Source organism: Bombina bombina, chromosome 9 (assembly GCF_027579735.1).
Source record: "Bombina bombina isolate aBomBom1 chromosome 9, aBomBom1.pri, whole genome shotgun sequence".
NCBI classification, from domain to species: Eukaryota; Metazoa; Chordata; class Amphibia; order Anura; family Bombinatoridae; genus Bombina; species Bombina bombina.
Window position 1 is genome coordinate 266989518 of NC_069507.1, and position 14738 is coordinate 267004255.

The following is a 14738-nucleotide window of genomic DNA, read 5'->3' on the forward strand; positions in this document are numbered from 1 at the left end:
ATCTCCTTACTCCCAACCAAAGGCACCAATGCAGAGCATCTCCTGACTCCCAACCAAAGGCACCAATGCAGAGCATCTCCTTACTCCCAACCAAAGGCACCAATGCAGAGCATCTCTTTACTCCCAACCAAAGGCACCAATGCAGAGCATCTCCTTACTCCCAACCAAAGGCACCAATGCAGAGCATCTCCTTACTCCCAACCAAAGGCACCAAATGCAGAGCATCTTCTTACTCCCAACCAAAGGAACCAATGCAGAGCATCTCTTTACTCCCAACCAAAGGCACCAATGCAGAGCATCTCCTTACTCCCAACCAAAGGCACCAATGCAGAGTATCTCCTTACTCCCAACCAAAGGCACCAAATGCAGAGCATCTTCTTACTCCCAACCAATGGCACCAATGCAGAGCATCTCCTTACTCCCAACCAATGGCACCAATGCAGAGCATCTCCTTACTCCTAACCAATGGCACCAATGCAGAGCATCTTCTTACTCCCAACCAATGTCACCAATGCAAAGCATCTCCTACTCCTAACCAAAGGGCACAAGGCCTTGGGCGGCCTCTGGAAGTCTCCCTGATTACTGCTTTATGTACTCAACCTCTTAAACATAAACATCTCATGTGTAAAATGAGGGGACCATCACAATTAGATGAGAATACACACATACGGGGGCAGCAGTATTCTGCAGACTTTTAGTAAAATAGGGAAGACTAGATGGATAGATAATTAGAAAACACAGAAAAAAAGAAATCTGCAATGGGACAAAAGAGCAGAGTATGTACTTACCTTAGCCCTGAGCTGCACAGGGGTGTCTGTATTTGGGCTGCACCATTTTCATCTGAACAGAAAAAATAAACAAATAAAATTTTAAGGAAGAAAGAACGTACCCATCCCAAGGAATGTTAAAAAGAATTTCAACTGGATTAGAGAAACTGTAAATCATTAAGACATAGAGCCTGACCTAAAGCAGACATGGAGAGAAGTCTCACAAATCTTTGTTTTTTTGTCTGCATTATATTATAATGTATGTTTCTGTACTTCACACCCAGAACCTGCATAATCTAAAGCTATTATTTGCCTCTACAAAATTCTTTGAGGGACCTCACGTTACTGACATGATGTCTTAGATCATCTTACAAGAGAGGCTCTGTCACATGAACAGCTTTGTGTAAATGTAATTACCTCTTTATTGTGCTAGCTTAGGCATTAATCAGAGTTTCTGCAGAATATGTGCTCCATAGTATTACACTTTAATCTTATTGTTGTTGAAGGAAGATCTAGGTTTGATATAAGGTTATATATATTTATCTGCTACTTTGAATTATATAGCATGTAGGGTACATGACGTTTACCTGGCTCATAATAATCATAAATCAAGACTGTAGCTTCTTGTACATTGAGGACACGATTACCCATTTCAACCTTGAGGGACATGGAGATTGTCTCTTTGGGAACCTGGGATGAAGGTGGAGAGAGGAAGTAAAGAAGAATTTAGATTTGTTTTATTTAGGAACAGGGGAAAACACTAAAAACATAGTCCATGGGTGTAATACCCCCCTTGTCCACAACCAGACTAACAAAGGTTTAGATATTTGTATCAGGCAACGGTCACAGGCTTTATTTAGCATTGATGAGTAGATCTCAGGGCTACAAAGGGCAGTATATTTATCTGGGGTTTGTATGAGAAAATCACACTGTGCATATTGGTCATTACAAATAACTCAAAAGAAACAAACTTTATGACTTTATCAGGAAACTATAAAATCAACTTATTATCAAAAGAGCACAGATATTTGTGCAAATAATGAACCTGTTCTCCATCTCAAACAGGGGACTCAATAACCATAATACTTATTCCCAGGTCAGCATGGGAGAGTTGGGTGAAACTATCAAAGCATTTCCTGGAAAACAGGAGAAATCTGAAAGTACAAAAATTAGCCGGATCCTGCTGATTGTAAATGACATAGAAGCATATCATCTTATACTAAGGGATAAAAGGACAAGTCACACAGGCAGGGAGGGGAAGGATTACAGGCTGAAGACTACGGAGAAGAGCTACAGTTTGTGCACACGGCTCACTCACAGAGTCCAGGTACAGGATCACATGACCATTCTCCTGTTCAGTTTTGGAGACCACTTTTGAATCCACCAGCTGTGAATATAAATGAGAACAATATGCAAATAAAGGTTCAGCTTCACACCAGACCCTGCAGCACTAAACAACTTATCTCATGTCTGATCTACATTTAGATATTACATATTGTCAGAGTTCCTGCCTATGCTTGTACCTTTAAATTATCAGCACTATGACTCATATTGCCCTGCCCACCAAGCCATTAAATCAACCTCGTTTCCAAACCTCAGTGCTTAGTATTTTGTTTTGCTGTTAGCCTTAGCAGCTGCTTCCCCTGAGCTTTACCTGTTACGGATTACAACCTCTATATTCCACTCTAGAGTTCTGCAATAGCCATTCTCACAGTTACTTGGAGCAGAATTTGTTTCCAATCTGTTGCGTGTCTCTTTTGCATGAACTAACCTGATACATTGTGGGCTAATCTATTTTGCCGGAGGGCTCTTTGCTGCATCCGCAGCTCATCTCTCAAACTACCCTCTCATCGTGCTTTGTCACAACTCAGTGTTTACTCCTCCTGTCAGTCCTCAGGGGGCCTCAATCCGGACTCTGTATAAGGTGCTTTCTAAACATTAATAGCACTTGTGAGGATCGGGACTCGCTAACAAAGGAAAAACTCCTCCCCCTTTCCTCCTTTTACACGCCGGACTGTTTTTCAGTAACTCCCACGCTGTGCAAAGGACATTCTCACCAATAGAAGCTACTACCTCCTTTTTATTCAACCGTTGCTCACTAAGCTATCGGTCACTCCGGACAATTCCTCCACAAGTCAGGCTCTATTTCGCCCCACACTGTAATCAGATATTTCCGGTTGGGAAACTGTAAGCAAACACCGCTCAACAGTGTGTGTGGGTGATTGGTGCAAAACTCTGTGCTTCAAATAACTATCAGCTATTGCTACACAAATTCCTCCTATCCTTTACTGGATTTAGATATAAGTCTTTTCCAGTTATCCTCTAATTGCCTCAGAGTTTGTTACCCTTTAAAGGCTTGTTGTTGTTAGTGAGGTCATTTCCCTTTTTGGACCTGATAGCACTTACAATCTACCATAGTGTTATCAGATTGGGAGGTGAAACATATAACATATATATATATTTATTCAATATCTGCAGTTGAGTTCTAACACTACTTATTCCATTACACATATGTTGTACGTCTGTCAAGCCAGGATTGTCTCTAGATACATTAAGCTCTAGAGAGCTGACTCTTATTAATAACTGTATAAGAATTGCTATGGTTTGGGTCACTGCAGAGTCCTTAAATGGTCATTCAGCCTATTCAGGAAATGTATTGAGCTGCTGGGATAAATATTTGGAATATCACATATGGGGAAAGGTAGGTACAGAGATTTGGTACCAATGAGGGTGTAGAACAGGAACAAGGAGGTTACGCTATAGGGTATCAACAAGCAGAAGGAGTTTCTGGATGCACCAGTTTACACAGATGTCCTCAGGCTTACCACATTCACACAACCTTCTACGATTGACACCATCTGAACCAAATAAGTTTATCTTGGTCTCATCGGACCACAGGACATGGTTCCAGTAATCCATGTCCATAGTCTGCTTGTCTTCAGAAAACTGTTTGCTGGCTTTCTTGTGCATCATCTTTAGAAGAGGCTTCCTTCTGGGACGACAGCCATGTAGACTAGATATGTGCATGGCGAAAAAATTCGGTTCGGTTCGGATCGATTCGGAATTTTTCAAATTTCGGTTCGGATCGATTCGAAAAATTTTGAATCGATTCGATTCGGATTCGTTTCGGATTCATTCGGATTCGAAGAAATTCGTCTGGATTCGGAAATTCGGAATTTCGGTAAGTGTTAGGTGGGATTAGACTAGTATTATGTATATTAGGTGTAACCCATAGCAGAGTGATATAAACTAATATACTGTACAATGCTAGTGTAATCCATGGCCATCCGAATTTTACCGAATAAATCCGAACTAATTCGGATTTATTCAGTAAATTTGGCAGTATTTTAATTCGGAAATTCAGTTCGATCCGAATCTCCGAATTTTCCGAATCGAACCGAACCGCACATATCTAATGTAGACCAATTTGATGCAGTGTGTGGCATATGGTCTGAGCACTGACAGGCTGACCCCTACCCCTTCAACCTCTGCAGCAATGCAGGCAGCACTCATATATCTATTTCCCTGAAGACAACCTCTGGATATGACGCTGAGCACGTGCACTCAACTTCTTTAGTCGACCATAACGAGGCCTGTTCTGAGTGGATTCTGTCCTGTGAAACCGCTGTATGGTCTTGCCCACCGTGCTACAGCTCAGTTTCAGGGTCTTGGCAATCTTCTTATAGCCTAGGCCATCTTCATGTAGAACAATTCTTTTTTTCAAATCCCCAGAGAGTTCTTTGCCATGAGGTGCCATGTTGAACTTCCAGTGACCAGTATGAGAGAGTGTGAGAGCGATAACACCAAATTTAACACCTGCTCCCCATTCACACCTGAAACCTTGTAACACTGAGTCACATGACAATGGGGAGGGAAAATTGCTAATTTGGCCCAATTTGGACATTTCCACTTTGGGGTGTACTCACTTTTGTTGCCAATGGTTTAGACATTAATGGCTGTGTGTTGAGTTATTTTGAGGGGACAGCAAATTTACACTGTTATACAGGCTGTACACTCACTACTTTACATTGTAGCAAAGTGTAATTTCTTCAGTGTTGTCACATGAAAAGATATAATAAAAAATTTACAAAAATGTGAGGTGTGTACTCACTTTTGTGAGATACTGTATATTCCCCAGGACAGTGGTTTTCTTCATTTTATATGCCAAGGGCCACTGTGTTCACTTTTTCAAGAGTCATAGACCACTAACAACATATAGACCAACGGGTGACTGTAGTGTGTATAAAACTATTGCTTGCTTCTTATCATCTCCCCCTTTTCTACTGCCCCTTTGACTCTCTTCCCCAAACCTCTTTCTCCCTGTAAAAGCCAAAAATGTGCAGAAAAAAGTCTAAAAGATATCCTAAAAACATAAAATACTACTAACGTTTCTGAGAGACGCGTAATCTGCGGTGTATCCAGACTGCATTTTTAGGTCAATAATTGCCATGTTGGATTTTTCCTCGACTTCCTTGGTAGCTAGAAAAGGAAATAAATATATACAAACAAGAAATACAATAGTGGTTAGAAAAGGTCACTGGCAGGTGAAACAGGTGGTAAAATATACAGGAGGTATTTCAGGTAGCAGACATTTGTAGCAATTGAATTTACTTTTATAAAACGAAGACAGGGTAAAACCACAGATGAGAACATTGTACTAGGGATGGGCAAATATGACTAAATTCGAATTTTAGAACGAAATTTCTTTAAAATTTGAATATCGAATGTTATTTTCCATTTTCAAATGTTGCTTTAAATTTCAAATTGCTTTCAAATTCAAATGTTTTTTTTAATTTTAAATGTTCATAATAGTTAAAATATACACATTCAAATTTCGATTGTGTATATTCGATATATTATGAACATTCAAAATTGAATATTGACATTTCGAATCACATACATTATTTTAATCGAAATAGAATACTGAAACTTCAAATTGCATAAATTAATTTAAAATTGAATGTTATAGCTAACAGAAAGCATCCATAAAATTTGAATATTCGAACGAATATTACTGAATATTATTTAAAATTTGAAAACTAATATTCGAAATTAGAAAGTTAGAATGTTTGATAAACCGATGAATTAATAAAAATTAATTTGAAATTTGAAGGTATTGAAATATTCACCCATCCCTACATTGTACACAATAGGTACATTTGCTTCATACCTGACGGCGATGCCAATAGTAAAAGTATACGCCACACCGTTTACACAACTATCAGCGGATGAGTTTACAGACAAGGAGAAGGCAGCGTTTTGTTGGGACACAGGGAGGTAGTATCTCAAAGTGCTCTGCAGAGAGAGGAGGAAGAGGAGCTGGTACCAAAGTACAAACACAGTAACCAATAGAGAACATGCTGTAGGATCTAGTTTGTAAAGTTCTGCTACATGCTGTAGGATCTAGTTTGTAAAGTTCTGTTACATTCTGTAGGATCTAGTTTGTAAAATTCTGTTAAATTCTGTAGGATCTAGTTTGTAAAGTTCTGTTACATTCTGTAGGATCTAGTTTGTAAAGTGCTGTTACATTATGTAGGATCTAGTTTGTAAAATTCTGTTAAATTCTGTAGGATCTAGTTTGTAAAGTTCTGTTACATTCTGTAGGATCTAGTTTGTAAAGTTCTGTTACATTCTGTAGGATCTAGTTTGTAAAGTGCTGTTACATTCTGTAGGATCTAGTTTGTAAAGTTCTGCTACATTCTGTAGGATCTAGTTTGTAAAGTGCTGTTACATTCTGTAGGATCTAGTTTGTAAAGTGCTGTTATATTCTGTAGGATCTAGTTTATAAAGTTCTGCTACATTCTGTAGGATCTAGTTTGTAAAGTTCTGCTACATTCTGTAGGATCTAGTTTGTAAAGTTCTGCTACATTCTGTAGGATCTAGTTTGTAAAGTTCTGTTACATTCTGTAGGATCTAGTTTGTAAAGTTATGCTACATTCTGTAGGATCTAGTTTGTAAAGTTCTGTTACATTCTGTAGGATCTAGTTTGTAAAGTTCTGTTACGTTCTGTAGGATCTAGTTTGTAAAGTTCTGTTACATTCTGTAGGATCTAGTTTGTAAAGTTCTGCTACATTCTGTAGGATCTAGTCTGTAAAGTTATGTTACATTCTGTAGAATCTAGTTTGTAAAGTTCTGTTACATTCTGTAGGATCTAGTTTGTAAAGTTCTGCTACATTCTGTAGGATCTAGTTTGTAAAGTTATATCACATTCTGTAGGATCTAGTCTGTAAAGGTATGTTACATTCTGTAGGATCTAGTTTGTAAAGTTCTGTTACATTCTGTAGAATCTAGTTTGTAAAGTTCTGTTACATTCTGTAGGATCTAGTTTGTAAAGTTCTGCTACATTCTGTAGGATCTAGTCTGTAAAGTTATGTTACATTCTGTAGGATCTAGTTTGTAAAGTTCTGTTACATTCTGTAGAATCTAGTTTGTAAAGTTCTGTTACATTCTGTAGGATCTAGTTTGTAAAGTTCTGCTACATTCTGTAGGATATAGTTTGTAAAGTTATGTTACATTCTGTAGGATCTAGTCTGTAAAGTTCTGTTACATTCTGTAGAATCTAGTTTGTAAAGTTCTGTTACATTCTGTAGGATCTAGTTTGTAAAGTTCTGTTACATTCTGTAGGATCTAGTTTGTAAAATTCTGCTATATTCTGTAGGATCTAGTCTGTAAAGTTATGTTACATTCTGTAGGATCTAGTTTGTAAAGTTCTGCTACATTCTGTAGGATCTAGTCTGTAAAGTTCTGTTACATTCTGTAGAATCTAGTCTGTAAAGTTATGTTACATTCTGTAGGATCTAGTTTGTAAAGTTCTGTTACATTCTGTAGAATCTAGTCTGTAAAGTTATGTTACATTCTGTAGGATCTAGTCTGTAAAGTTCTGTTACATTCTGTAGAATCTAGTCTGTAAAATTCTGTTACATTCTGTAGAATCTAGTTTGTAAAATTCTGTTACATTCTGTAGGATCTAGTTTGTAAAGTTATGTTACATTCTGTAGGATCTAGTTTGTAAAGTTCTGCTACATTCTGTAGGATCTAGTTTGTAAAGTTCTGTTACATTCTGTAGGATCTAGTTTGTAAAGTTATGTTACATTCTGTAGGATCTAGTTTGTAAAGTTCTGCTACATTCTGTAGGATCTAGTTTGTAAAGTTCTGCTACATTCTGTAGGATCTAGTTTGTAAAGTTCTGTTACATTCTGTAGGATCTAGTTTGTAAAGTTCTGTTACATTCTGTAGGATCTAGTTTGTAAAGTGCTGCTACATTCTGTAGGATCTAGTTTGTAAAGTTATGTTACATTCTGTAGGATCTAGTCTGTAAAGTTCTGTTACATTCTGTAGAATCTAGTTTGTAAAGTTCTGTTACATTCTGTAGGATCTAGTTTGTAAAATTCTGCTATATTCTGTAGGATCTAGTCTGTAAAGTTATGTTACATTCTGTAGGATCTAGTTTGTAAAGGTCTGCTACATTCTGTAGGATCTAGTTTGTAAAGTTATGTTACATTCTGTAGAATCTAGTCTGTAAAGTTATGTTACATTCTGTAGGATCTAGTTTGTAAAGTTATGTTACATTCTGTAGGATCTAGTTTGTAAAGTTATGTTACATTCTGTAGGATCTAGTTTGTAAAGTTCTGCTACATTCTGTAGGATCTAGTTTGTAAAGTTATGTTACATTCTGTAGGATCTAGTTTGTAAAGTTCTGCTACATTCTGTAGGATCTAGTTTGTAAAGTTATGTTACATTCTGTAGGATCTAGTTTGTAAAGTTCTGCTACATTCTGTAGGATCTAGTTTGTAAAGTTCTGCTACATTCTGTAGGATCTAGTTTGTAAAGTTCTGCTACATTCTGTAGGATCTAGTTTGTAAAGTTCTGTTACATTCTGTAGGATCTAGTTTGTAAAGTTCTGTTACATTCTGTAGGATCTAGTTTGTAAAGTTATGTTACATTCTGTAGGATCTAGTTTGTAAAGTTATGTTACATTCTGTAGGATCTAGTTTGTAAAGTTATGTTACATTCTGTAGGATCTAGTTTGTAAAGTTCTGTTACATTCTGTAGGATCTAGTTTGTAAAGTTCTGCTACATTCTGTAGGATCTAGTTTGTAAAGTTCTGTTACATTCTGTAGGATCTAGTTTGTAAAGTTCTGCTACATTCTGTAGGATCTAGTTTGTAAAGTTCTGCTACATTCTGTAGGATCTAGTTTGTAAAGTTCTGCTACATTCTGTAGGATCTAGTTTGTAAAGTTCTGCTACATTCTGTAGGATCTAGTACAGACCCCAGATTCTCCATCAGTAAAATAACCCTGCAGCAGGTGATTCAGCGCTGAATGTGACATGATTACCTGCACCAAGCAGCATCCGTTCCCACTGACATCAACACTATACTCCCCAGGGACGGTAGGTAAGGGCTGTCTTTGGACCAGCAGCCTGTTGTCCTGATTCAGAGATAGCTGGTAAAGCTGACCATTTCCTTGTTTCACAATCACATTGTGCTGAGCATTGGGGGTATATATGAGTGCAGCGTAAGCAGAGAGAGCCTGTAGCGCCACTGTTGTGTCCTGAAAGGGAAAAGGGTTAATAGCTTAATGACCCCATCTGGTTTGGTGTTGTACAAAGCATGATCTGATAGACACATCCTGTCCTGAGTCTCAGCTGCACTAACATATTGTATAATAAAGTGATGATGGTTCTACGGGCCAGAGTCCCCATCATACGCCTTACATGACAGCGATAGCGTAAACCCGGAACATATCGCTAAGCTACCCCAGTTCATTCATGTTAGTCAGGCCCAGTTATAAGAGAAAAACTCCCAATCTTAAGGATATTTACAGGAGACTATTTTCCTTTTTAGCAGCAGCAGGAATTTACAACTGAGCTCAATTTCCTACTATAACTTTGTCTGTTCTGCTGCATTGAGAGATAGGCATATTGTATTACTGTCACATACAAATGGCTCCAGTGCCTGTAGGAATGATCCAATTTACAGGGGGAACCATCATCTAGATGATCTGAACACAGAAGCATATGGGCTTTATCTGCTCCTTAATTACCTGTGTGGTCCGGAACCCTCCATATGAATTCTGTTGCCGGACAAGCCACAATGCTACTGTAGCCATATAGGTCAGATCAGCTTCAAGGACATTGGGTCCCTTGGCCACGCTGAGCAGGACATATGAAGCCATCTCCACTTCCAGTGGTGTGAACCAGGAGGAGAAGTAAGGAGAAGCTTGTCTGTCTGGCCTCTCCCAGTGCACAGCGCCCGCTGCAGAGGAAAATCGTTCATGTAGATAAAGGATAAATAGAAACCCAAAGTAGAAGGATAGAAAAATGTCCATGTGTGTAAAGTTAATATATTGAAACAAAATGATTATTTTATAAATAAGCAGTTTTCTTTGTATCTCATTTTGAGAGAAAAAACTAATTCTCTCCCAAAAAAACAAGCAAACAAATGTATTAAGATCAATTAACAAAAAACAACAAAAAAGTTGTGAGGTTTATATATTTTTTTAAATCTATCTCTTGTAGATCAATATTGAATTAATATCTAAAGTCGTAATTTTTTAAAATTAAAAACGTAACTATTTATATTTGTTTATTCAGGGCAGTGTTTTTATTCAAATGTTTATACAATTTTCAGCTGTAATAATGGGATCCAGAGTCCAGCCATTAGGTTCCAGATCAAGACATGGTAAAAAGTATAAGATATAATCACACATCTCTAAAATGAAGGAAAACAAAGGAACCTTCTCCTTGATGTTCAGTAGTTTATGATTAGTAACCTCCAGCTAGATAAATATAATATTTCCATGCTCGCTCAGGTTACCTTCAGTGACAGCCTTTTGTTTCAGTATGTTCAGCAGGTTGTCCCTCTCATTTGACTTCTCAGCCAATGTGAAGACATAAAGCATCATGGTCTGGATATAGGTGCTCTGTTCAGACTTTGAGGCTTCCAGCACACATGCCAGGGCACCTTCCAACATGGTCTTCTGCAAAATAAAAAGACAAAAAGGAAATTATACCCTGAGAATAGCACCAGGGGTCTCTCCATTGATATATCCTTCATGGACAGACAATAAAGTGTGCTGGGCCCTCTTTCACTCACTGACTTATGGAGTTATAAAACATTGTATTAAAATCACAGAGCATCACTTCCTCTGGCAGCCTCAGGTTATAAAAATAGCATTTATGGCTGTCATTTCAGGGGTGGGTGGTGATAGACTATTTATTTTCCTTGGACAGGTTATGCCTGATTTTTGCCTGATGTGTTGATCTTCTAGCCTCACCTTTGTGCATTTTATCACCATAAGCCCTACTCTCGGGCCCTAATAAAGTAGACCTCTTCTGGACTCTGATTCTTTTGTATCTGAAGGCACTGCTTATGTCCTACCTCTGGCCTCAAGTCCAGATCAAGCCTAAGGCTTGTTGTCAAGCTTTTGACCATCTTCTACTTGTTCTGTCCTTTTGCTCTTAACTTCTGAGGAATATCTATGATTGCAGTGCATGATTTACCTTCCTCTCCTTTAGAGCTGGTCTTTAGTCTGGTGTCTAGCTCCACTATAGGGAATGTGATAAACTGGTACCTACAGCTTGGTCTCACTTACCCCAGTACTGTAGTCAGACTCCAGCAGAGCAATGGCGAGTAGTATTGTATAGATCAGGTCATCCTCTTTGTCTCCCTGTGATACAACAAGAGGTTAAAACTGGTTCATCTCTCACAATAAAGCTTCAAAGTGCCAATCCACCAATAGACAAAAGTTTAGCACATTGTTCCTAAGGTGAAGTTTGTATGTTTCTTTGTCTTTATTTAATTGTACTGTAAATAAAATTGTACTTTTGCAATGATTTTGGATTTTGCCTTAGAATGTCCTTTTAAGGTAAAATATCATGAATCCTACTTGTCAGAGCAGCACAGTAGGGTAGAACCTACACTGCAGATATGCAGCTTATCTTTTTATTTATGTATTTATTTTACAAATTCTCCATCGGTCATGTGCTCTTCAGCTGGAATGGAACTAATCCCTTTTATATTTTCTGGACACAAAGTTGTTAGATGTAGCCCTAAACTGCTTACCTGCGGCATAAACAGGTCCCCGCTTCTCTTGAAGCAGCCGGTTTCCAGTGTCTGGAGCTCAGACAGATAGAGCAGAGTTTGCTCTTGGACGTTCTTGTCAATGTAAATAAACTTCTTGGCTCTTTCAAAGATCTTAAAGGTGTTTGCTGTGAGTCTGGAGCAAAAATACATCAATATGAATCTTGTCACTGACTGTACAGACCCTGATCAAATTGCTCACCCCAGTACAATCATGTAACTGCTCCCACCAGCAGTCCAGCACCTCCCCCCTAGCATGTCACTGCATATCCCCCAGTACAATCATGTCATTGCTCCTACCAGCAGTCCAGCACCTCCCCATAGCATGTCACTGCATATCCCCCAGTACAATCATGTCACTGCATATCCCCAGTACAATCATGTCACTGCTCCTACCAGCAGTTCAGCACCCACCTCCCCCCTAGCATGTCACTGCATATCCCCCAGTACAATCATGTCACTGCATATCCCCAGTACAATCATGTCATTGCTCCTACCAGCAGTCCAGCACCTCCCCCCCTCACTGCATATCCCCAGTACAATCATGTCATTGCTCCCACCAGAAGTCCAGCGCCTCCAACCTAGCATGTCACTGCATATCCCCAGTACAATCATGTCATTGTTCCTACCAGCAGCCCAGCGCCTCCCCCCTAGCATGTCACTGCATATCCCCCAGTATAATCATGTCACTGCATATCCCCAGTACAATCATGTCATTGCTCCTACCAGCAGTTCAGCACCCACCTCCCCCCTAGCATGTCACTGCATATCCCCCAGTACAATCATGTCACTGCATATCCCCAGTACAATCATGTCATTGCTCCTACCAGCAGTCCAGCACCTCCCCATAGCATGTCACTGCATATCCCCAGTACAATCATGTCATTGCTCCCACCAGCAGTCCAGCGCCTCCCACCTAGCATGTCACTGCATATCCCCAGTACAATCATGTAATTGCTCCCACCAGCAGTCCAGCACCTCCCCCCTAGCATGTAACTGCATATCCCCCAGTACAATCATGTCATTGCTCCTACCAGCAGCCCAGCGCCTCCCCCCTAGCATGTCACTGCATATCCCCCAGTACAATCATGTCACTGCATATCCCCAGTACAATCATGTCATTGCTCCTACCAGCAGTTCAGCACCCACCTCCCCCCTAGCATGTCACTGCATATCCCCCAGTACAATTATGTCATTGCTCCCAGTAGCAGTCCAGCACCTCCCCATAGCATGTCACTGCATATCCCCCAGTACAATCATGTCATTGCTCCCACCAGCAGTCCAGCACCTCCCCCCAAGCATGTCACTGCATATCCCCCAGTACTATCATGTCACTGCATATCCCCCAGTACAATCATGTCATTGCTCCCACCAGCAGTCCAGCACCTCCCCACTAGCATGTCACTGCATATCCCCCAGTACAATCATGTCATTGCTCCCACCAGCAGTCCAGCACCTCCCCACTAGCATGTCACTGCATATCCCCCAGTACAATCATGTCATTGCTCCCAGTAGCACTCCAGCACCTCCCCCCTAGCATGTCACTGCATATCCCTCAGTACAATCATGTCATTGCTCCCAGTAGCACTCCAGCACCTCCCCCCTAGCATGTCACTGCATATCCCCAGTACAATCATGTCATTGCTCCCACCAGCAACCCATCACCTCCCCCCTAGCATGTCACTGCATATCCCCCAGTACAATCATGTCACTGCATATCCCCCAGTACAATCATGTCACTGCATATCCCCAGTACAATCATGCCATTGCTCCTACCAGCAGTTCAGCACCCACCTCCCCCCTAGCATGTCACTGCATATCCCCCAGTACAATCATGTCATTGCTCCCACCAGCAGTCCAGCAGCTCCCCCTAGCATGTCACTGCATATCCCCAGTACAATCATGTCATTGCTCCCACCAGCAGTTCAGCAACTCCCCCCTAGCATGTCACTGCATATCCCCCAGTAAAATCATGTCACTGCATATGCCCAGTACTATCATGTCATTGCTCCCACCAGCAGTTCAGCACCTCCCCCCTAGCATGTCACTGCATATCCCCCAGTACAATCAAGTCATTGCTCCCAGTAGCAATCTAGCCCCTCCCCCCTAGCATGTCACTGCATATCCCCAGTACAATCATGTAATTGCTCCCACCAGCAGTTCAGCACCTCCCCCTAGCATGTCACTGCATATCCCCCAGTACAATCATGTCACTGCATATCCCTCAGTACAATCATGTCATTGCTCCCACCAACAGTTCAGCACCTCCCCCTAGCATGTCACTGCATATCCCTCAGTACAATCATGTCATTGCTCCCATGAGCAGTTCAGCATCTCCCCCTAGCATGTCACTGCATATCCCCCAGTACAATCATGTCACTGCATATCCCCCAGTACAATCATGTCACTGCATATCCCTCAGTACAATCATGTCATTGCTCCCACCAGCAGTTCAGCACCTCCCCCTAGCAAGTCACTGCATATCCCCCAGTACTATCATGTCATTGCTCCCACCAGCAGTCCAGCAACTCCCCCCTAGCATGTCACTGCATATCCCCCAGTACAATCATGTCATTGCTCCCAACAGCAGTCCAGCACCTCCCCCTAGCATGTCACTGCATATCCCCAGTACAATCATGTCATTGCTCCTACCAGCAGCCCAGCACCCACCTCCCCCCTAGCATGTCACTGCATATCCCTCAGTACAATCATGCCATTGCTCCCAACAGCAGTCCAGCACCTCCCCCCTAGCATGTCACTGCATATCCCCCAGTACAATCATGTCATTGGTCCCAACAGCAGTCCAGTACCTCCCCCTAGCATGTCACTGCATATCCCCAGTACTATCATGTCACTGCATATCCCTCAGTACAATCATGTCACTGCAT

General features: G+C 40.7%; 1 protein-coding gene across 1 annotated transcript; it reads right to left on the reverse strand.

Annotated features, from left to right (window-relative positions):
• Positions 1-784: 784 nt before the first annotated feature.
• Positions 785-9961, reverse strand: LOC128640575 (ovostatin-like). The gene is made up of 7 exons (XM_053693046.1): positions 9812-9961; positions 9104-9319; positions 5897-6062; positions 5155-5246; positions 2086-2154; positions 1355-1457; positions 785-840 (listed from the first exon to the last, which is right to left on the reverse strand). Exons 1-7 carry the CDS (start codon positions 9941-9943, stop codon positions 785-787), a joined length of 834 nt encoding a protein of 277 aa, XP_053549021.1. The 5' UTR covers positions 9944-9961.
• Positions 9962-14738: the final 4777 nt, after the last annotated feature.